At 33.4% G+C, this 22,746-nt stretch overlaps 1 protein-coding gene across 1 annotated transcript in view; it reads right to left on the bottom strand.

The window, feature by feature from the left end:
* cplx1 (complexin 1) overlaps positions 1 to 22,746 on the bottom strand; it is a 60,270-nt gene that overhangs the window by 6,999 nt on the left and 30,525 nt on the right. Inside the window, exon 4 of the mRNA XM_088632240.1 lies at positions 10,295 to 10,470. Coding sequence (XP_088488366.1) covers positions 10,295 to 10,470 — 176 coding nt within the window. The remainder of the gene's footprint in view (positions 1 to 10,294; positions 10,471 to 22,746) is intronic.

The raw sequence follows: 22,746 nt of genomic DNA, 5'->3' as shown, positions 1-22,746 counted from the left end.
GAGAGATTAATGAATTTATTCTGAAATAATGTGAACCACTATTATTGCACACACAGAGAGGCCACTTAATTAATTGTGTGGTTTGTTAAGGTTACTTTGTGCACCTATATTTATTTAGGTTTGCCGTGACAAAGGATTTGAATACCTATTCAATCATGACCTATACAATTTTCTTTCATATTATCTACTGTACTTCTTTCATTTTGTGTTTTACTTAGAATATATGGAATAAGCTGTGTATATGCCGTTCATTGTTTTTCAGGCAAGATAACTGCATGCTTAAAAGTTGGGCCTGGTCAAGACAATGTACAGTATGTAAGGTATAGTACACTAAGTCATCTAGTTTTTAATTTGACATAAATGAAGAAAGTCTTTAAAAAATTAACCTAATCAGGAGATTCTTAGAAACACAAACAGTATAGATGTTTAAATCATATGATTATGAGGGGGGCAAAATTACATGTTACTTAGTGTTCCTGTCTTATAGGTCCTTGGGTGTTGGGGTCAGTTTTGGACTGGGATACATTACACGTGGTGTTTTCAAGTTGATTTTTGCTATTTTGTGCTTCAGATTCCTTGAACCTTCCAAAAACATGCTCACTAGGCTGGCTTGTGTTTCGAACTATCACTGTATTATTGTGTACTTTATGCGTATGCCCTGCAATAATCTTATCAAGTATAGTCCCTATGGGTTGTCACAAACCTTACCAAGAAAAAGCATCTATCTGATACTGGATAGATGAGTGCATTTTAATATGGATAAATATGAATGTGAAATGAAGAAGATGAAAGTGTACAGTAGTTTCAGCAGTATCAAAGCAAAGCAGAAAAAAAATGTGCTGAAGCTGACATCATTTGTGAACAATTCTGCATTATTGTCCCCAGCTGTTGCTCATAGACTGACCTACTTTCAATATCAGCTGAGTCCTCATCACATGTGTCATAGCAAGGGTAATCTAGAAATAGTTTCTCTCTACTTCTCTTAAATTTGTATTTTAATGACAAGTCCTGAAATAGAAACGGTATTTTAACATTTTTTTTTATTGCCAGCAATGCTGTAACGGTCTTGCACTTCTTTTCCTTTTTTTAATTCACTCCTAATAATCACTAAACTATTTTGTATAATAACAGTTTTATTAAAACTTTAAAATGATGCCCAACTCTCCATAATCAATACTGATTGAACTGCCCATTATTTTAAAGTCTGACCACAATTCTCAGAGGGTGTCAACAGCTTTTATCATTATACTACTCATTAAGAAACTTTTTTGTATTTTTTAATTAATATTTTTCTATATTCTTCTAAATACAAATAGTATAAATGAACATTGGATATATAGGATATGATTAATTTGAAAATATCCTCATATTTTTATGTTTGCACTCACATTTCCTTCCTACATGTGCTCTGCAATGAACTATTCTCTCTAATGTTTTCCTTCATTAGAGGGAATTTAAAGTAGATATTGAAATTTAAGACAAGAAGTAAGGTGATAGATGTGGAAGAGTGTGGCTTTTAGTTGTAGCCTTATGCCAAGTAGATGGATATTTTTTTATTTTTCCATACTGGAAACCTATCCTTGAGCCTTTTCTTGATTCTTTGACCCCCAAAACCTAACAGAATGTTAACTATCACTGATATTCTGATGTGATAAAACAATGTAGACACATGGTAACTCAGGGTTCTATGTCAACCATCACTGATGCAAACTCTCTTCCTGAGCTATGGATCTGTCACCTAGATCATGCTTATGCGGCATGACTAGGCACCATCAGGAAATGCAAAGTGATAAAGAAAAAAGCACTGTGACAGTGCTGCAGATAGAAAGCAATGACATCCTGTCCTGCGTGATGTCTGACACTGATGCATTCAAGTAGAAAATGAAAGTCAGCCTTTCTAGCAAAAAATGCTTCCCTTTCCATAAATGGATTGTTGCCATCTGTGTACTGCTAAATACGTGTGTGTTTGAAAGAGGCAGGCTTTTTCAGCAGGAGTGCATTGACCTTCCATTGTGCATTTTAAGCATAAAGGCCCAGGAAGCCAGGTTTTAGGGACAACTGTTTTATTTCTTAAATAGCCCTGAATGTTAATGACATATTCTAGGCTTTTCCCAAAGCAATCGAGAAGTGACAATGTGACACAGGCTGGAAACAACATACAAAACCTTCTTGTGAATTGGATTCACAGGTTTCATGTTTAATAAAAAATAAACATTTACTCTGTTCTTTATTAAAATCCCCATTAAATTTAACAGTGTTATCCTGCAATAAATGATAAACCATTATCTAGATAAAGCACAATTTAAAAAGGCAAAATCTGAGGAAGCCTTTGTTTGGAACACTTTGTACCATGAAGACAATATGTACATAATACCATTCTCTTTCAATACCCTTGAAAATATTTCCAATAATAGCATGATACAGTACATAATTACAGTATACTGTATGAAGAAGTTAAAGTAACGTCTGAGCTGTAAAGTATAAAGTAAAGGGAGCAATATCAGCAATAGCAATATTGTATCTTTTTCAGAGAGTATCCTACCATTTATACTGTTAAAACAGGAACAGATCACCCAACAAAGTCAAGGAGCATGTCAGAGCATTAAGGATCAAAGATCTATCCAAACTAACAGTTCCATATTTTACCTCTAGGTGTAATTACACTGACCTTTCTGTATGTGTCCTTTCACAATGAATCAAGGACCTAGTTAATCTTCCTCCAAATAGATATCAGAAGTCAAAATTATCCTTAAACTAGGCTGACATCGTCCTCACGTTCTCAATTATTGGATAATACCTTTCTAAGTTTCTCTATTCATTCACAGATTCTGGCCTGTTACAATTTACCAGAAAGTTTTCTCCTAGGTTCCCATCACATTAAACCCCCTTTCTCAACTTCTGTATATATTCTCACATGTTCTTTTCTTTGTCCTTCTTATTCATACTTTTCTTAACATTCCTGTTCTCTCCTTCATTCTCCCACACACCTGAAGAAGGCTATGGCAAATGTTTTATTTTTACTTTTCATTCCATTTTTAAGTGTTGAATTAAATACACTTATTCATTTTCAGCTTGCATACTGACACAGGTTCTCACTTAATTTCTTAATATAGACATAATTTATATGTTTTTTCCTGTTCTAAATATTCAGCTCTGAAAGTAAAGAGGATAATGACTTTGAAACTATTGTTACAAGGGGGGGGGGGGGTTACAAAATGAAGAAAATCAGAAATGACAGAGTGGATTACTCAATACATAAATTAAATAACTCCTAACTTGTAAAGAATTTATGCCAAGCTGCTGGTATAGTTAGAGGCACATGGTTTCTTTGTTCTCCGGCACAGCGTATATGAAAAAAGTTACAGGCACATTGAGTTAAACAAATATTTTTTAACAACGACAATACATACACTAAACAAAAAACAACACAAACGTACAAAGCACAAGTTTTGCTATTTACAAACATTCAAATAGGACATCCCAGAGGCCTAATGTTATAACCATTCAGAAAAAAAAACGGACTGTTACCAGGTATTTGACTCTTAAATAATGCCTACAAAGTCCAAAAGACAAGATAAGCTTTATTTTAAACTAAATAAAATACAACCTCTCTCTCTCTGTGTGCCTAATCCAAAAATGCACTCAATCATCAGGAGAGCCCGTTCTTAACTCAGGGATTCTTTACACTGGAACTCAGACTTCCCTAAAAACCACAGAAAGCTCTCATAACCATAACAGGGTATAAATGCATAGCTTCAATCTGGTCTTCTTGGGTGATGTGGAACAAGTAGCCCTCTCCCTCTCTCTCTTTTGTTTCTTGTCTTTCTTTTGTTTTCTCCCCTTCACTGTGCTCCCTCTTTCTTAATATACAGTACTTTGTTCCTGGACTGTTGAATGACACATAATCATTTACCTAGAACTTAATTAACTAAGATAAACCAAGGTAAACTGTAGGACTGTCTTGATCACTGAATCTGGGACACTTACATTTCAGCAAAGATCGCCTTGTTGACACTAATGTTGACACTAGCCAGGTGCTCCCCATTGTATCTAGATTCACTTAATAAAAGTATTAAAACAATATCATAAAAATGTGTGATGCCTCTAGGGGCATCATCTTGTACTTTTGGGATTGTACTTTTCCTGAGAAATCATTCAGTTTATGAGTACTATTTCCTGCACTAAAATGGCCGCAAGAGAATGCCAAGACATCAGATGCATCAACTGTCTTGCTGGAACAGGGAACAGCTGTGCGTCCTTTTCCTGCCTATAAAAATGTACAAAAGAGATAGAAGGTTGCAACACTCCAAATGGCGCAGTAGTGGATACACTGTTTTGAGTGTGACAGTTGAAAACAGATCATGGTAAGACTTGAGGCTAAGAGAAAAGGAAAGAAATCATGACTAGACCTGAGGTTGGAAGAGAGCAATATAGCAACTGGAAGACCTATGATGAGAGAAAAGAGCCGTAAGAAAGAAAACCTAAAGATCCACAGGAGAGGATTTAAACTGAAACAAGACTAAGGACCAGAGAGGGATGCTGAATGGAAACAAACAAACCTGACAAGGACATTGATAAACTGTGTTTTTTATTGCAAGATAAACAAACTAGTGGCAGGTTAGCTGTCCCAAGTACTTAGACAGGGAACTTTAAATTAGTCAGGAGATCAAACTGTGATCTAGGTGTTCTTTTAGTTTTTATTTTTTATATTTACATTATTTCTGACACAAATAACAAACACTCTTAAACTGCATGGTCAGCGCTGGATGTATCTCTCTACTTGGCCCTCTTATATTGGTGCCCTTGTGGTGTCCATGCCCCCAATTGCATCACAATTGGTAAATTGATGATAATATGGTAAATTGATGATAATTGATATCAAATTGATAACAAACTGTTTCCTTCCAAAGTGACACATCTCAAAATGTCAAAGAGCAACTTGAGAGTTAACTCAAAAAGTTAATATTAATAATATTATCATTATGCAAGTAAATTTTGCAAAACCCATATATAAAATATAATTAAATATTAAATATGATATAATCCGCTTTTTAAAATTCTAAATGCCCCCCCAAATTTTAAATACCTTACAGTTTGTGTTTGTTGTGAAGTTCTCTAGAATCCCTTTTTGTATACAGGGGCATATTAGGCTTTAAAACTCTATCTTTGGAAAATAATAGCAAAAACACATTAGTAGCATTCAACCTCCATTCCTGTGTCAGAGCTTGTTACTTCTTTCTGGCCAGACACATGACATAGTTTTGAATTTTGTTCAAAAAAATCAAATGTAATCTTTTGATGTACAGTACCAATGCAATATAAAGTGTTTGAAATAATTGAGTAAAGTATACAATGCAAAGTACACATGGTACAATATTTTTTATGCCAAAATAAAATGTTGCCTGAAAACTAATTTAATTCTGACAAATTGTGAATTTGTGCAATATATTAATACTGAAGAAACTCTTCAAAGTGGTGAATACAATCACTCATTGTAAGGAAATCACACATAACAATCATCTTAAAGTAAAAAAAAATAGCTATAAGAGGTTACTCCTTTTAACATATTGCAGTAAAGCTTTACATTTCACCCAGTGCTATTTGCAAACCCATGAAGAAACTACTGGTAATTGGAACTGTTGACAATATGAATGAGAGATGATGACAATAGCAGTAAAGGAAAAAAAAAACTAAAAAGAACTATCCAAAAGTACTGTTAAATTTCTCACAGTAATTTGACAGTTTTGACAGGTAAGTTGCTATTTGGAAATCTTTGTTGAGAGATAACATTACAAAGACTGAAATGGATAAAAGAAATTAAACCATGGTGTAATATACCATAGAAAAAAGTGCTCTTCACAAATGAGTGTGATTGCCTTTTAGCAATAATCATTGGCAGTTTGTACACTACAAAATCAGTTGTACAATATTGGGTGGATCGACAGAAGTGTGGAGCTGTATCTCAGACATAAGTATTGGGGGGCTTGCATACTGTACATCTGGTAATAATTTATGCCAATAGATAATTTCCTGAGGAAAGTGCCCCATTGATCATCTTTTAACATCCAAATGACCTCAAATACACAGACTATGTAGAGAAAACTTCAGCATAATATAAAGAGGCTGGTGGAACACTCACAGAAATGTGGCCTTCACAGTGAAACTAATTATCATTAAAGCCATACAGGATTAAATTTAAAATGAGAAACTTGAGCTTGAACCTGGACAAATATTGGAAAGGATATTTTGAACAACACTGCACAGTTCAGCAATGGTACTGTAAATGGAAGCATGAAAACAACAAGCTTTGTACAAAGCAATGGAATATTATAACAAATATTAATATTCTAACAATGTATTCCTTTTTCTGTAATACAGTATTGAGCTTATATTTATGTATCTGTGCATGTTTATGCAGTATACTTTGAAGTATATACTAAGCTCATCCTCTGTTACCAGAATTATTTCCAATATTGTATAGTTTATAGTATTCAAAAGACTATATACACAGTATATAGAACATGTAGTATTTCATTATTTTTTTAAAGATTTTATGAAAGATTTTCATAATCCACACAGCAAACAATATTCAACAAAACACAAATGATGGGGCAAAACATTTGATGGGGCATTTTTTTCTTATAGAACTTGATTTTCCCACTCCATTGTAGGCAATATGTGTAACATAACAAAAATGTTATGAGAAAGGATTCTCTGATGAGGGAAATACAGACATTTTATAATGCTTTAAGAACAACAGAATAATAAGTAAACATGAAAAAGGTGAAACCAAAGTTTCCGTAAAATGTAACTCTGTTGGGTAAATGGTAGTTTATTATTATTTATTTATTCATTAATTACACTAAATCAACTGATAAACCAAATATATTCCATGGTTCGTGTTGTACAAAGTTACATTACGTTTACAGTGGGGAATTTTCCAATTCCTTTGTGTATTTTTGGCTAGTAAACAGGTAATGTTCTGTGTGTTTTAATCTTTTCTTTCTGATACAGAAACTCATTATTTTATTCAATATGTCATTTTTTCACTGTCAAAACTGTAGTAACACTGACAAGTTGATTTGTTACATTGAATGATGCTTCTCCTAGTGTATGTAGTTTCAGATATTTTATCTGTGTTGCAGAGGTGCTTTCTTAACTTTGATCTTCAGTATTGAGTTTGCTTATGAGTACAGCAAAAATGTTACAGACAGAATAATTCTATGACCTAACTAGGTTGTACTATACAGAGCAACATGGAGAAAAAAAAACCTCTATGACATTAACCCAAGCACAAATTCCACCGGCCCCAAGTTGATAAATAGCAAAGAAGGTTCTGCTCTTTCACACTAGGTGTCAATTTACTGCAGAGTATATGGAAGCAGTGTTATTCTAGAAAGAATTTCACAATAACACCACTCCCAGAATAACCTTGTTATGCTGCAGCAATGACATCACTGTATTCATGTGGTGCATTTCTTACCTCACTACTGCAGTACAACCATATAAAATGCTTTCTCATGCTGAATAAGTATTGCTGGCTGGTTGTTGTTAACCCTGTTTCTTGCAGTTCATTTTGTTAAGTAATGAGCCAAAAATAGATGTTATTTTAAGTATTAATAATTCTTACAGCATACAGTACAATAATGCTGTAGGCTGTACTGTTCGTGCATTGATACAAAAATCTTGATTGATTGATTGATTGCTTGTCCAGGCAATATAAATCAGAAGGCTTACATATTAAATTCTTCACTTAGAAGAACAAGGATTATTTCTGATGTGAGACCATATTAAGTTACATTATGAATTTTGTTGTACTATACATGCCTACTTGGAATATGCCATGTGCATTCACTGTTACATTGTTTTCATTTCAATACATTTTACATACTGTAGGTCTAAAATACACTTCATACATTTTCATACATATCAAAGGTAAAATCATAGTTGAAATATATTTACATAATAGATACATTATGCATAATTCATACAAGATGCAAAATAATATGTATACTGTACTTCCTGTGTGGGGCAAAAAAAAGTCAATATTACATTAAAACATGGAAATTCACAGGGTCTTTGCAGTATTCACTACATATGTGTCCATGAATCACAATGGCTGGTTAAGAACATTATTTTTCATACAGATATGTATCCAGAAGACTATGTAACTACTTTACGAAATTTTAGATATCTTACATGTTTTAATATTTTAATTTTAAGCTGTAATTATATGAACTATGATCTGTTAAGAAGAAAAGATAGCTTGCTTTAGTTTTAAGCTACTGAAATTAAACTCTGCTAGCTACTGAAACAAAAAAGGTCAATAGAAAGAGGCATATAAAACTGTTCTCCCAAGTGAACCATGGAGATTGATGTGCCATTAGTACTGCAGTCTACAATTGACTGAAAAGGTCAGCATTACCTTAGTGTACCATACACTCATTTTTGACAAAAAGAAAGCACATCTACTATTAAATTAATTCAAGACAGAAGCCTTTCTGTATATTTGCAATACAGTTATTGAGATGGAATTGACCTGTCTGCTAGACAGTAGTATTCAATTTCAAAGATGTACTCTCTTAGAAAGAGCTACGCTAAAAAAGAAACAGAAAATGCACATAACAACAAATTGTCACAGAAGTGGTCTTATTTCTATGTAATTATCAAACTATTATCCTTGATGATAGTAAAGAGAGCAAACAAATCAAAACTAATCAAAGCCATCAGTTTAAACTGTATTTAAAATATAACTTTTATAACTATGTTTTCAAAATTTGCACTTCTGCTTAACTGGTTTAAGTGTTGTGCTTTCCCACTGCCCAAGGACTTCTGTAAGGTTGATTTTTAAAACTGAGTTATTTAAAAAAAAATTAAAAAAGTGTTGCATGGTGGAAGATAAGTTCCCAGCTGTATTGTATTACATAGAAAAGTAAAAAATAATGAATTTGTTAGTAATTTTTATTTTTCAATAATAAAAGGATTGGTAGCCCTGTAGTGTGCTGAGGCTATGGTGAGAACAGCACGGACAGAGAGAGCTTTCCGAGAGAAGATCAGGCTAAAGAGACTAAAGGAAGCTCTTGTTGAGGAGTAAACAAGGCTCATATCTCAGTTTTGACTACAGAAAAACATTTTATTTTTGCACTGAAGAAATTTTAGAAACAAAATATGCACTACAGTACAACACTGCCCTGAAGAAAAGAAATAAGCATAAACCAGCAAGGTTTTACTGGGGGAAGTGCATGAAAATATTTGGGGATTTGCAAGACCTACTTTTGGATTGAAAAAAAAAATTCCAATTGTTTCCAAAGTTGAAATAATCATTCAGACAATTTATTTGAATTAAATGAAATGACCATAAATTAATATTTTTACCACTTGTCTTTGCAGCATCAATATTTTAATACATTTTAAATGTACAATTATAGTTTGTATACTATGGATCTTAGATATTAGTTTGCTGATTTGACTTTCTAATTTGGAAACTTTTATAGGTCATTCTTATGAAGAAGTATCACTTTAAAATGAAGACAGGCTGAGTTATTTCCCCCTTACAGCATCTGGAATCACAATCCTGCCAATAACACTGTCACTGATATTCTTTTATTTTAGAACCAGTGCCCACGGGATATTTTTAGTTATCTGCCAGTCAAAGTTTCCCAAGGTTCCACAAATTCACACATTACAACTCCCAACTCATAGATTAGGCTAATCACATAGAATCAGTGTTCCATTGTCTAGTCTGGATGCAGAGCAGAGCACTGATGATCATCACTGTACGTTGAAAGAATTCAGAAATAACTTACATTTATCTCTGGGGAGTTTGCAAAAATGAAAATGCATTAAGTGCTACCAGGCTAAATTGTTATTAGATTTCCTTTGTCTTAGACCTTAAACAGTATATCTTAGAAATAAATCACTTCCTAATAACTCGTTTCATGCTCATTTTTATAATTTGACCCAATCTCATCTGCCTGATTCTGATAATATACTTAGTTATTTAAATTAAGAATGAGGAATTCAATTACATTCATGTAACCTTAAACATTGTTGCCTGTGGCTTAATGTAAAATTAAACTAAAAGTCCAGTTTTACCTATTCTACTGCCATCCGCTACATTAAATTATGGCAGCTCTCAAACTTAAATGCCTGACAGCAGAACATGAATGCAAATGAAATTAGACCTGCAAATATTCTATTGAGAATCCCACATAACTGATATTGATCAGTAGAAATTACAACACATACTGTACAGTAATAACATTTGTTATACTGTAGTTATGAGGTTTCTTACCTTATCCCTGATGCCCTGCCGCATTGTTTCTCTTTCAGCCTCCATTTTTGCATATTTTGCCTTCCTCTCCTCCTCCTGTTGCCGAAGAGCTTCTTGTCTTTCTTCTTCCTTCTTTTCTGCATCAGGGTCCTTTTCCTCATCTCCACCAAGCATCTTCCCCATGTCTTTGGTGGCCCCTTTACAAGACAAGAGACAAGAGGCTGTTATTAAACGAACTGTGATTCACTTAAGAGAACTCACTTAAGGAAAAGTTAAAACAATTCTCTTCTGATGCATCCTTGGCAATAAAATGGTATATTGAAGTTCTGCTTCACCAATTGTCATTCACTGAACCTGCTGGCATGATTTTTATGGGAGTAAAGGACATGCATTGAGGCAGAATAGCTCTATTCTCTATAGAGATAAATCTATAAGAAGGAGATTGAAAGGAATAAGATGCGGAAAATCAGGGTGTGTTTTTAAAAGGTTAATTTGTAATGTTCTTAAAAGCAATTTTATGGTTTCTAGATGTTATTGTCTTTTACTAATGTTATATATTGGTTAAAAAATTACAATGTATGTAACAGACTGTAGAGGAGCTGATTACGTTTTTTTCGGATAAATAGCAAGGTGGTTGGGTGTTGATTGTTGTTTGTTATGCATTTAACCTGGGACAATGATCTACAGTGAAATTAAAAAACAAAGGAATATATACAGGGAGCAGAATAAAAAGAGAACCCAAGTGAAAAGCAAATATGTACATTCAGGTAAAGAAATGCTTACACCTACATTCCCGGAGCATTTTTGCATTTCATGCAAACATAACATAATTAGAATCACTGAAATGGTGAATACAGTATTGTAATGATGGATACAACATTTCCGAATACACAACATCTGGAAGAGAGAGACATGACGAGAGTGGGAGATGTAGCAGTACACATGAAAAAGAGCAGCAAACAAGATGAATCAAGGGTCACAGAATCTGAAAGTCAGATTAAATAAGAACTAAAAACTCATATCTAAGATTATGCAATAGACCACACAATTCAGATATTAATTTTAATGTACAGTAATCTTATATAATGAAGTCAGGAATGTATGTGTAAAGGAAGAAGTGGTTATCATGGGAGATTTCAATTATTCTCACACAGAGTGGGGAAACTTGTCAAGGATGTCAGCAGCCTAGTTGTCACTTGTACTTTGTGGGACAACTTAAGGAAGAGAGGCTATGGCAGGGGTGTTGGATGGTAACATCCATCAAGGAATTATTAATAGCCACTCAGAAGAAATCAAAATTGTGTACTACTTTTATAACCAAATGTGGGATGTACAGCAGAAAAGAGCCTATCATCCCAAAGTAGTCAAAACAGATGCCAGAATCCATCAAACTTTTAAAGAGCTGCAGATTTTAGCTTTATAGCCTTATTTCCCGTTGTTTCAACAGGGAAAATCATAAATCATGACTGACTCCTTCAAAAAGGGAATTAAAAGTCCATGTCAGATACAGCTGATTGAAGACTATTGCAAATAAAGGAAAGAAGGGCAAGCCAGTGAATCCAGAAAAAAATGTTAAAAAAAGTCTATCCAATTTATAACAGACAAAGAAAGCTAAATTCAGCCATGAGCTCTGGTATACTGACCATGGACCAGAATTGCACTCATTCATTACACACAAGTCACATGGACAGAAAATGGGACAGGACTGTGGGCCTGATGGCAATAGCTAGGCAAATTTGCAGGATGAGTATGTGCAAACCTTAGTATTAAGGAGACTGCCAAGGACACCCAATGTGGAATGAAAGGAGGAGTTGCAAATATTAAAGGCAAGCACTTGCTGTCCCACAGGATGATGTTAGCAGAAGGCAGTGTCAAGCTCCTCCAGTAAATCAAATGATTATACTATCAAGCAAAAGCCTTGGGAATTTGTAATGTTTATAAAAATGAAAACTACTTTAAAAAGTTTGACAAGTCCAGAATTCAAGTCTTGTAGTTATTCAATTAATAGTGATTCTCAGTGAAGATAGAACAGAGAATATCTTTATGAAAAGAAAATAACCAATGGCATTTAGATAAGTTAAAGCTTTAAATACACGGGGGTCAGAGGACTTGAGGGAGATAGTAAATGAACCACAATCAACTGTATGTTGGCCCTCAGAAGTAACATGCTTCAGAAGAGAACCCAAGTTAATATGATTAAATTGGAAAATGTGTTTAAGTAAAAACAGAATTTTCAGAAGAAGTTTGAATAGCAGTGCATTGATTGGAGACAGAAGTGGCAAGAGTCAAGTGCTTGTTTTGGAAAGGGTAAAGAGAGTAGACCTAAGACAATGGATAAGCGAGTAAGGAAGATAATGGATGAGTTTTCTGGAGTGAAAACACAAGAAACAAATACAGAAGGTAAACAGGATGAACAGGTTAACAGACAGCAGTGGCAGGGACCATGATGTAGTAGTGGAATTCAGTTGTTTTAATATTAGAGTATCAATGAATCACATCTGAGCAGAGGGAGGGAGAATCCTAGTCAACCTGAGACAGCAATAAGCTGTTGAGGGCTTGCAGCATCCAACTCCTCCCTAATTACGTGTTCCAGACAAATGTGTTCAGAAAAGATAATAAATGGAGATCAAAGCACTAGAAAGTGTAGTCCAGGATGGGTTGCAGCAGGAAAAGAAGGGAGCAAAGGTCAGTTGGGGAAAAGCAGGGACACCAGAAAGACTATCTGTAAGGGCTACCTCTGGAAAATCAGAGTTTGGAACAAATAATGAATAGCAGGTGAGAGGTGTAGAACAAAAAGCCAAAAGGCATAGTATTGCTGAGCAGAAGGTCATTTATAAGGAGGAAAGATCAGGTGATTGGTTAAATCAAGGTTTTGTCCACCAGCTAAACCTTTATTGTAAACTTCATTTAGATATCCAGGCAGATCTTCATAAAAGATTGATTCTCAAAGCATTCATGGTAATGCACATTTTTTAAAAATTGCTCAATGGACTGGATTCAGAGAGTACAGACAAGGGGTGAATGCTAAAAGTGGAGTGGTGTCATACCACAAAAAAGTCCATCCAGTTTTACCAGCACCACTGCTCTTCTTAATTTATATCAAATTGTGATATAGTTAGTCATTTAAATTTACAGATGACATAAAAATATATTAACAAAGACTGTGAAAGTTGCAAAGGAAATTTAGAAAGATATAGGCCAAATTCAAGATTTGGCAAACACCTGGCAGATAACTTTTTTTCAAGGTACTTATTAAAGAAGCAATTAGATGTCTATGAAGAGACATTATTCTCATCAGAGACAATGTGGGGAAGCATGATGGATGTTAAGACATTTAGTTAAAAAGGTAGAATTTAAATAAAAATGTACACAAAAGATTAATTTTCTCAGGCTTATATGAAAATGTTGCTCTAACAGGCTAAAAGACTTATTTTAGTTTTCAACAGAAATGACTATGAGGGAACATTATTCAAGCACTAAAAATCCTCAAAAGCATTAAAAAAGTCGAAACAAAGGAGTCTTAAGGATCATCAGTTATACATGGAACAGAGGCCACTAATGGAAACTAAGGAGAAGGAGAAGTGTATTTAAAATTTAGAACAGGAGGCATTTTTTTCACAATGAATGCATGGAATCCATAGTTTAATGTTATAAAACTAGTTAGATTGGCAGAAAGACCCACTTTTGTATTGTATTCTCTTCTCTCGTATATAATTTTAATTGATTTTAATAAACTATGGTGAATATCTTTGCTGTTGCACTACAATGTTGTACCATGAGATACAACATTAATTTGCTTCACCTGATTTCTTATTCCGTTAGGATAAGGATGGGGCACATTTTAACCAGACAGAACAGATCTCATGGACTGTATGCTGCAATAACAAAAAAAAAGTGGTCAAAGAAAATGAAAATAAAAGTGATATTGTTTCAGAAATTGTATAATAATGGTAATACAAGTGAAGTTCTTGATTTCTATAATATTCAAAAAAGAGTTCATGCCTAAACAATTACTTTATATATGTACATAATAATACATAAGATGTACATAAAGTACCATAAAATCAGAAACCAGTTTCACAAAAGATAATGATTTTTTTTAGAATGAAAACAAAACTATCAATACCTAAAAAACTCTCCTTTAAATTTTCAGTTTGCAATCAGGTTTATTCTCATATTTTTCAAAACCTCTAATTTGCATAAATGAACATTAATAATTCATAAAAACAGCAGTATCACCTTTTGCAGAAACTACTCATTGTACCACTTAAAACAGAAGGAGTAAGGTATATTCTCAAGAGAGTTTCTTGGCAAGGCTCTAATAAGTCATTTCTTCTAAATGAAATATTTGTACACCTCTTCATGATTTAAATTATAATGCAATCTGTAGGGGCTATCAGACATCAATATACCAGTGACTTGTAGGTCATTCATCTGGAAATTTAATTCAGGTAACAGAAAATGACTGCCACAAGAGAGTTCCCAACTGCCCCTGGTATTCCCAAAAGTCTTAAGAGGGGAGATGGAGTAAATGAGGACTAACAGTAATTTATGCCATCTCTGTAGAGCAAATGCCCCACCTGAGATCTGTTATCCAGGATTCAACAGCAAGGCAAAATTTGTTGGTAAAATGAATCCGGTGAAAAAAGGTGTTGTTAAACGATGCAATATGAGGACATAAATCATCTTACAATATAATCCAAATGTTGCCATCACAGTTGCAGTAATGGAATAGGATATTCCAAGCAAAGCAGTAAATTAGCAAATTTGAGCGTAAACAACAATTTTAAAAAAATATAAATGTGGCTGCTATGGAGATAGACAAGTGCATAAGCACAAAATCGGTTTAGATCTAGACTAAGGAGACAAAAGTAATTTGAGAAAGATTTTATTTTTCTTATTTTGTGTATTCTTCATCATGGTAAAATTGCCTTTGTTTCAGTAGGAGATTGTGTCATGTATAGTAAATGATGGTTTCATTGCAATGCATTAGAGTTACAATGAAAATAGGTCTCCTAAAGGCAGAGTGCATAAATATCTCAGGTAAATTTTATTCTGCATTCAATCACAACATCTGCCATGTGAAGCAATTAAAAAATGAAATTGCTTTTTTGCTTTGAATGCATTGAGATATTTTTCAAATGCTGCAAATCATTATTGTAGAAGGTTTCTGTGGAAAGAATGACCTCAAACACTAAAGGTGCAGGTCCCAATCTGTGGTATCAGGAGCTATGTCACAATTATTTCACTATTAATATAATCAATTTGGTTGAAGTACAATATATTAGTCTGGAAATATGTAAATTCTGGATATTACAGTATATAAATATCAATAATATATAAATATAAATGATCTAAAGTTAAAAGCTTGCACAACATTTGAATATAATGAGGTGATACTGTATAACTGTCACCACAAGAATTTACAAGAATGAGTGTGATTATATGAAAATTTAACAAAAAGAAAATAGAAGTTAAACAAATTCATATAGTTTACAACATTTATTAATTTAAACACATATCAAGGAAAAACTATATTTATACTTTATATTCACAGCTGAGATATTCCACACAAAACTTTAATTATTTGTGAATTAAATTGTCTATTCGTTAGTGCCATTAAACATTTTGAATTCTTAATCAATTAAGACTAAGTTATTTCAGTCTATTAGACTATTTAGGATATTCACATTAGCCTCAGATTGCATGCAATGTTTTATTTTTTCTGGACATCAACAATATTTCTTTGTAACATGATGACCAACATTTTACAATATTCTTAACGAGGTCTAATACTGTACGTTGTTGATTTTTAACATACTGTAACATGACTTTATTTTAATTCTACACTTTTAATTATAGAGCCTAACATTTTGGTTTTGCACCTTGTTTTGAAAATGCGAAGTCTCAACATACAGTAAACACAAGTCTTTTTCATTAAGTCTCTTCTAGATCACTATTTCCCATTTTGTATTTATAGTTTCTGTTTCTACCACCTGCACGTAAATCCCTGCACTAAACTACGTTAACCTCTCTTTTACCAGGTGTTTGTCCTGTCCTGAATTTTAGCTATATCTGTTTGAAATTAACTTGCTTCTCCAGCAATATTCACTAATCCTCCTAATTTTATATCATTGGAAAATTTTAACAACTATACCAGAATCTAGGTCATTGATATAAATTAGGAGCAGAAGTAGTCTAAGTACAGATTCATGTGGTACTCCATTAATTACATCACCCCAATTTGAACATTCACCTCTTATCTGTACTATTTTCCATTTATTAACCAATTCTCCATTCAAATACACACAATTCCCTGAATGTGTGTATTTTCATACTCTAAAATTAAAAATCTAGAGTCACTTCTGTGATTTATTAATCATGCACAGCAACCTAAGTTCAATAAAAATGTTGTTCAGAAATTTAAGAAACAAACCAAAAAATCATAGTACAAATGTTATAAATATTATTATAAAGTGCAGAAAAAATATTTTTACAGTATGTACATTTCATGAATGCTGTAAAAGTTTTACATTACCTTATGTTAACTTTATTTAAATAACACCAGATATTGATTTGACCTGCTGCCTGTGTGGTAAAACCCTCAAAAATAAGGTGCTAAAAAGGAATGAAGGAAATACTTACTGTAGGTATAGTGAATGCAGCTTGAAATGTGAGAATGGTTTTAGTTCATCCCCTAGTGGACAGGTGTTATTATTGCATATATGCATTTAGTTTAGATTCCCTAGATTGAATATTTATTGTAACTGATTTAAAACAAAATAGACATTGGTGAATTTAAGAGTAAGACATTCCAGTAACAACAGAATGTAGCCTGAGCAGAGGACGTCAAATATTGACAAAATGATCAAAAGCAGATCTTATGAGTTGACTTTGGATTTGTTTTTCAAGCACATTTTTGGAGTAACTCACATTGTCACATTAAATGTTACTCCAGACTTATTAGGTGATAATTTAGTTGGAATTTTTAGCTAATGTTTAAGTGTTGCCATGAATGCTTTCTTTAAATGCAGCTGATTCTCTTCAACACAAATTAATGAAAAAACTATACAACCAAATAGTGAATAAATTAATATAGAGCAAAAAGCATGAGTTTAACCTTCCCTTATCGAAAGATGATTATTCCCAATGAGAGATGCAGTAGCCCAGAGCTTACCCCAGAAGCATAGAATGCATGTCGGCATACACCCTGGACAGGACACCAGTCAGTTACTGATATCATGAGTTATGCTGATGAAAACCCACGGTTACATACAGTATAGTAGTTATCTCCTTGTATGATTGGTAAAAAGAAAGTGCTATTCAGATGAATGGTCAAGAATGGGTTTTTGGAGCTTCCATATATACAGTACTATACTGTTTCCATTGGTCTTATTGTAAACAACCGCTTCTACTGTATCATTTTTTACATATGAAAATACAAAGATGCTTGGTGAAAATCCTACTCTGGATTCCTCTATTGATATATTAATATATTATTATATAACACTAATATGGTAATTATACAATTAGTAGTTTTATTTATTAGCCAAGTTTGTTAATTCGATGTGCTGCACACATATATTATATATTATATATATATACAACAGAAGCAAAAAGAAGATGGAGCACAAAAAGACACATTAGATTGGCAATTTTAGTGGATACTTGAGCTGACAATACCTCTTCAGAAATTTTGTGGGAAAAGACACATTTGAAATAGGTGTAGTGAGCAAACATGTCTTGCAGGTGTCCAGACATTTGTATGTTCCTGTGGTTGATGAAATAAGTCACCTATCCAGACAACACTTTGGAGTCATCTGAGATAAGAAGCAAGATATAAATGCATTTCATTACATATTGTTTCAGGAAGAATATCTTGGGCAGAATTCTGACTCACGCTCTTGGCCTGGCTTCTTGAAGAAAAGTTTAAATCCTGACTTGGACTGCTTGTAGTTACGTGGTTGTAAAAGTCAGTTTGCCAGTTTAGAGAGAGATTGAGAGAGTTGGTGGTTAACCAGAGAAAAAAGACTTGTGTTGCAGTTTATATGGAGTGACATCACATACTGTACCTACGATGCAACAACTGTATCAGGGCAACTGGAATCCATCAATGCTGGCTGATTATTGTTGGACATTGATCAGAGAAGCATGAGATACTGAGTACAAATGAAAATCATCCGCAAAACATTTTTAGCTCAGTTGAATTAGTGCAAGGCTCAGCACCATTATGTGATTAAACTTATTATATTGTATAAAAGTTAATTTATTTTTTTCTCAATAATGATGATAATAAAGTGATACAGTATGAAATTATATTTGTGTTCAATGTCAAGAGATCTATCATAATCACCAAAAAAATCTGGGGAAACAGTTCTTTTGAAAAAACTTGTAGTCCAGTGTTATTAGAAATCTTTAATATAACTTAATTCTAAGTGTAACAATAGGCCTTGTCCCTACACAAGACTTATTGAGAGTGAGAGTATATACCATAGGACAAAAGTTCAGTAATAAACAGAACAACAGGGCAGAATAAATTATTTAAAAAGCTCACCTTAATTATTTATAGATCCACAGAGGATAATATTTTACTCTGCACTTATTGCTAAGACTTTTTCATTTATTTTTGTTCATTATTCTTTATTAATTTAAAATGCTATAGAAAAACTCCCAAACTTCTTAAAGTACTTATCTTCCTGGAGTGTAATTTTGATATTCTTATTAACAATTCACTTTCTTATTTATGCATTATTTTTCTTAACTTGTGTGTTTATTGCCACATCTGATTAGACATAATTCACAAGTTTCCACTTGTTGAAGTAATCTGTGATTTTTCTGTCACAACACAGCTAGCTGAAGCTGACAGACGCAGTTGCAGACAGGAAGAAATGCAGCTGCAGGACTTGACGATTTTCAGTGCCTAGGAAAGAAAGCCTAGGTGGAGGGTGATCGGAGGTTGCCAGGGACAGCTGAGGGAGAGCAAGTATGTTGTGGAAAAATGGCTGACGAAATGAAGTTGAATGGAATACGTTAGTTTCGTGTTGCTGAGAAGTAGGGGAAGTAGATGCCGCTGGAGAAATGCTGTACTGACTTTGGTGCCCCTGGAAGAAGTCAGACCTGGGTGGCTCCACCGGCTGTACAAGAGTTATAAAAGGATGTTTAATTGGGGCATTGTTTGGATGATTGGTGGGCTTTTTGGAAAAACAAGGGAGGAAAAGATAAATGGCCTGAGTGTGTTCTGAGATCCCCAGGACGAATGTGATTACTCGTACACATGTTACCATTTCCTGGGGCAACCAAGGACTGTGAGGTTCTAAGTGCCCTTTCATTATAAGTGAACCTGCTAGTTTGCATTTTTGAACATATTTGAGTGGGAATCTGCATCAGTGTGCATTGACTGCAAAGGAACAAGTAAAGACTAATTCCAATCTGAAAAAAGGAGAGGAGAAATACAATGTTTCAGCTGTACAACCTTCTTCAAGTGTTCCTTCTCAAAACTGAACATAGCCCTAAAGGACTAAATCATTAGTTTAAGAGAAATATTTAAAAACACTTCACTGGGTAACTTAAAGTAAGCTAAACCTAATTGTGTAAGATTTTGTTCCAAAACATCCCCCTTTCTAAATTTTAAAAACAAAAATCGTGATAAATGTCCATCTGTAGTCATAGGTCCTGTTGAATATGTTGGGATTTAAGTGATTTGTTAGTAGTGAGGTAAATTTGTCAAACCCTTTCAGGATTTTTAGAATTCAGTCGAGACCTGTACTAGTCTTCTTTCTTCTGGGCCAAAGAAATCATGTTCATCTGTCTGCATTTGAAATACACCAGTATTGGATAATTCTGGTTGCTTTTCTATGGACTCTTTCCAATACATCAAAATTCTACAGTGTAACAACTAACTCTAGGTGCAATACTTTAAATGACATCAATGTAAGAGATATCATTTTATTAAATCCCTGTAATCTTTGCCAGCTTTGTTCTTTAAATATTTTCTCACACAGCCAGGGTGACAACTTTGATTTGCTACATTTGATTAAAGTCCTTTTCACAGTTTGCAAATTCAACCTTTCTAGCACCCAGTTGTTATAATTTATTAAATTATTTCAAGCTGTTTTTTTATTCAGATGTGTTTGTGTCATGTCACAAATGACTAAATGTTCTCTACTTTTCAACAGGAGGTTTCGATAGATAAAAATTAAAACTAATATTCACAAACTACACTCTATTAATTTTTCTATAATCCGCCTCCAGACACTTAATCTAGGTAACTAAATCCCTTTTGCTCCATAAAAAGATATAGTTGGCAGAGTGTTTTGAATGTAGGACCCATTAAGTTAGCCAATAAGCATTTTACTGATAAGTACAGTGTATGTGTCCAAATTACAGGATTTAAACCATATTTTAATTACCAGGATATACAGCAAACTACTGGTATTTTGAAATGTAATTCTGAAAGCATAAACTTTCAGGATATTCCTCTGTTAATATTAACAATTGAGGAAGAGCAATATTAACTACAATGTCGTTGTATGTAATGGGTACGAATATGACAGAAATTTAGCCTATATGATACACGTTATAGCATGTTACATATAGTACCGGAATAGCAAGGTTACCATATCACAGGATTTTTTGTTACATAGTGTATTTCACTCTAAACACAGAAATTAAAATAACTGAAAGACAGATATATGATTAGAGGCAGAGATACAATTTTAATTTAAAAGCTGTTTTTCAAGGATTTTCAAGAAAGTGAAGTTTAAATGAAATGGTCCTTATTAAGGAATCGCTTCAGTGCTTCGAAGGTAGTTCATGCTTCTGAGGCAGTTCTTACATTTTTCTAACTTCAATGAAATTGTTAGTTATATTTTTCTGCATTTATAACTTTAAGCTCTTTGGGATTTAAAGTATGAATAAAAATTAACACAAGCTCTAAGATTTTATTATTTTTAGATGAAAAAACATTAATTATGTAAGTTTAATGACCAGATAAACTGTTCAGAAAAGCTACAGTAATTAAGTGATGTTGCTGGAGTTAATAACTTTGGTGACATCAAGAACAAATAAGCAGTGAAAAAAAAATTGGAATTTTAGCTCTAGTGTTTGATTCATAGTGGCTATATACAAACGAGTGCAGTTAAGACTCATCATAAACACTTTTCTTTTTTAATTAATTGAAAGATAGATTTTACATGATTTACGTGATTCTGATTGTTGTAAGAAACATTATGCAATATCGGTGGATTCAAAATGCTTTTTCTACTTTCCCCAAATGCATAAACTAGATCTTAATCTATGGCAGATGTCAATCTTATATCCATTAACTATTTTTTATCACTAAGTGCCAAAAGGTGAACATAAGGACATAAATAATTTGTAAATGAGAGGAGGACATTTGGCCCATGTAGTTGGTTTGATAAGAAGTAAACAGTCGACCTTAAGATACCATCCAGCCATTTCTTGAAATAAGCAATAGTAGTGACTTCAACATGTCTGTTTTGCTTGTTCCAAATTTCCCTTACACTTTATGTAAAGAATGCCTCCTGTTCTCAGCTTTAAAAGTCTTTTAAAAGTCCTAACTTTGTGTCCTCTAGCTCATGTTTCAGTGTTAAATTTAAAAATGTTCATTGGGATTTCATTAAATGTAAATGGGGATTTTGAATGCTTCTTATTTTTTCTCCATATTTTTAAGAAGATGTAAATGATACCAGCAAAAACAATTGCTGTATCAAACCCAGTGTTCCCCATTTTGTATGTGTAGTTTGTGTCTGCTACGTATGTGTAACATTCTACATTTGTCTACATTAAATGTCATATGTCAGAAGTTTGCTCAGTTTTGAATTTTATCTAACTCCTTTTTGAATTTCCTTTGCTACTTCTATAGTGTCTGCTAATGTTCGGCATTTACTATTATCTGTACATTTAACTAGCATCATTAACATCAGAATCATGTCATTGATATACTGTAAAACTAGAAGAGCTGTCTTTACACAGGTCTCTTTGGAACAAATTACACCAACATGAGCATTCACCATCTACTGTAGCTATGCTTTCTGTTCACTGTAACTTAATCCCAGTTCTTAATTCAAGTGCATGAAGTGCCTTGAGAGACAACCACCTGTTTGTTGAGAATTAATCTTTTATGAGCAAAATTATTAAGTGCCTTATGAAATTCTAAATATACCATAGAATGCTGGTATATCTTTAACTTTCATTTCTTTTACTGCTGGTGCTTGTTCAAAGACCTCTGTCAAATACCTACAATATAAGACAATTCCCCTGGAATTTCTGTCATTCAGAAGATCCTCTGATTAAGGTCATACTGAAGATCCTCTGACTAATTATTGTTTTCACAACTTTAAGTAAGCTGTACTTGGTTCAGTTTTGTCAACATTTTAGTGCTACGTTAGTTTTTGTCCAGTCAATGGATACTATACTTGTCTTAAGTGACTATTGGAAGTGTTTTGCTAACA

The sequence above is a fragment of the Lepisosteus platostomus genome, chromosome 1 (genome assembly GCF_059453375.1).
Source record: "Lepisosteus platostomus isolate fLepPlt1 chromosome 1, fLepPlt1.hap1, whole genome shotgun sequence".
Taxonomy (NCBI): domain Eukaryota; kingdom Metazoa; phylum Chordata; class Actinopteri; order Semionotiformes; family Lepisosteidae; genus Lepisosteus; species Lepisosteus platostomus.
Note: the sequence above shows the minus strand (reverse complement) of the source record. Positions and strands in the feature narration are given on the sequence as shown.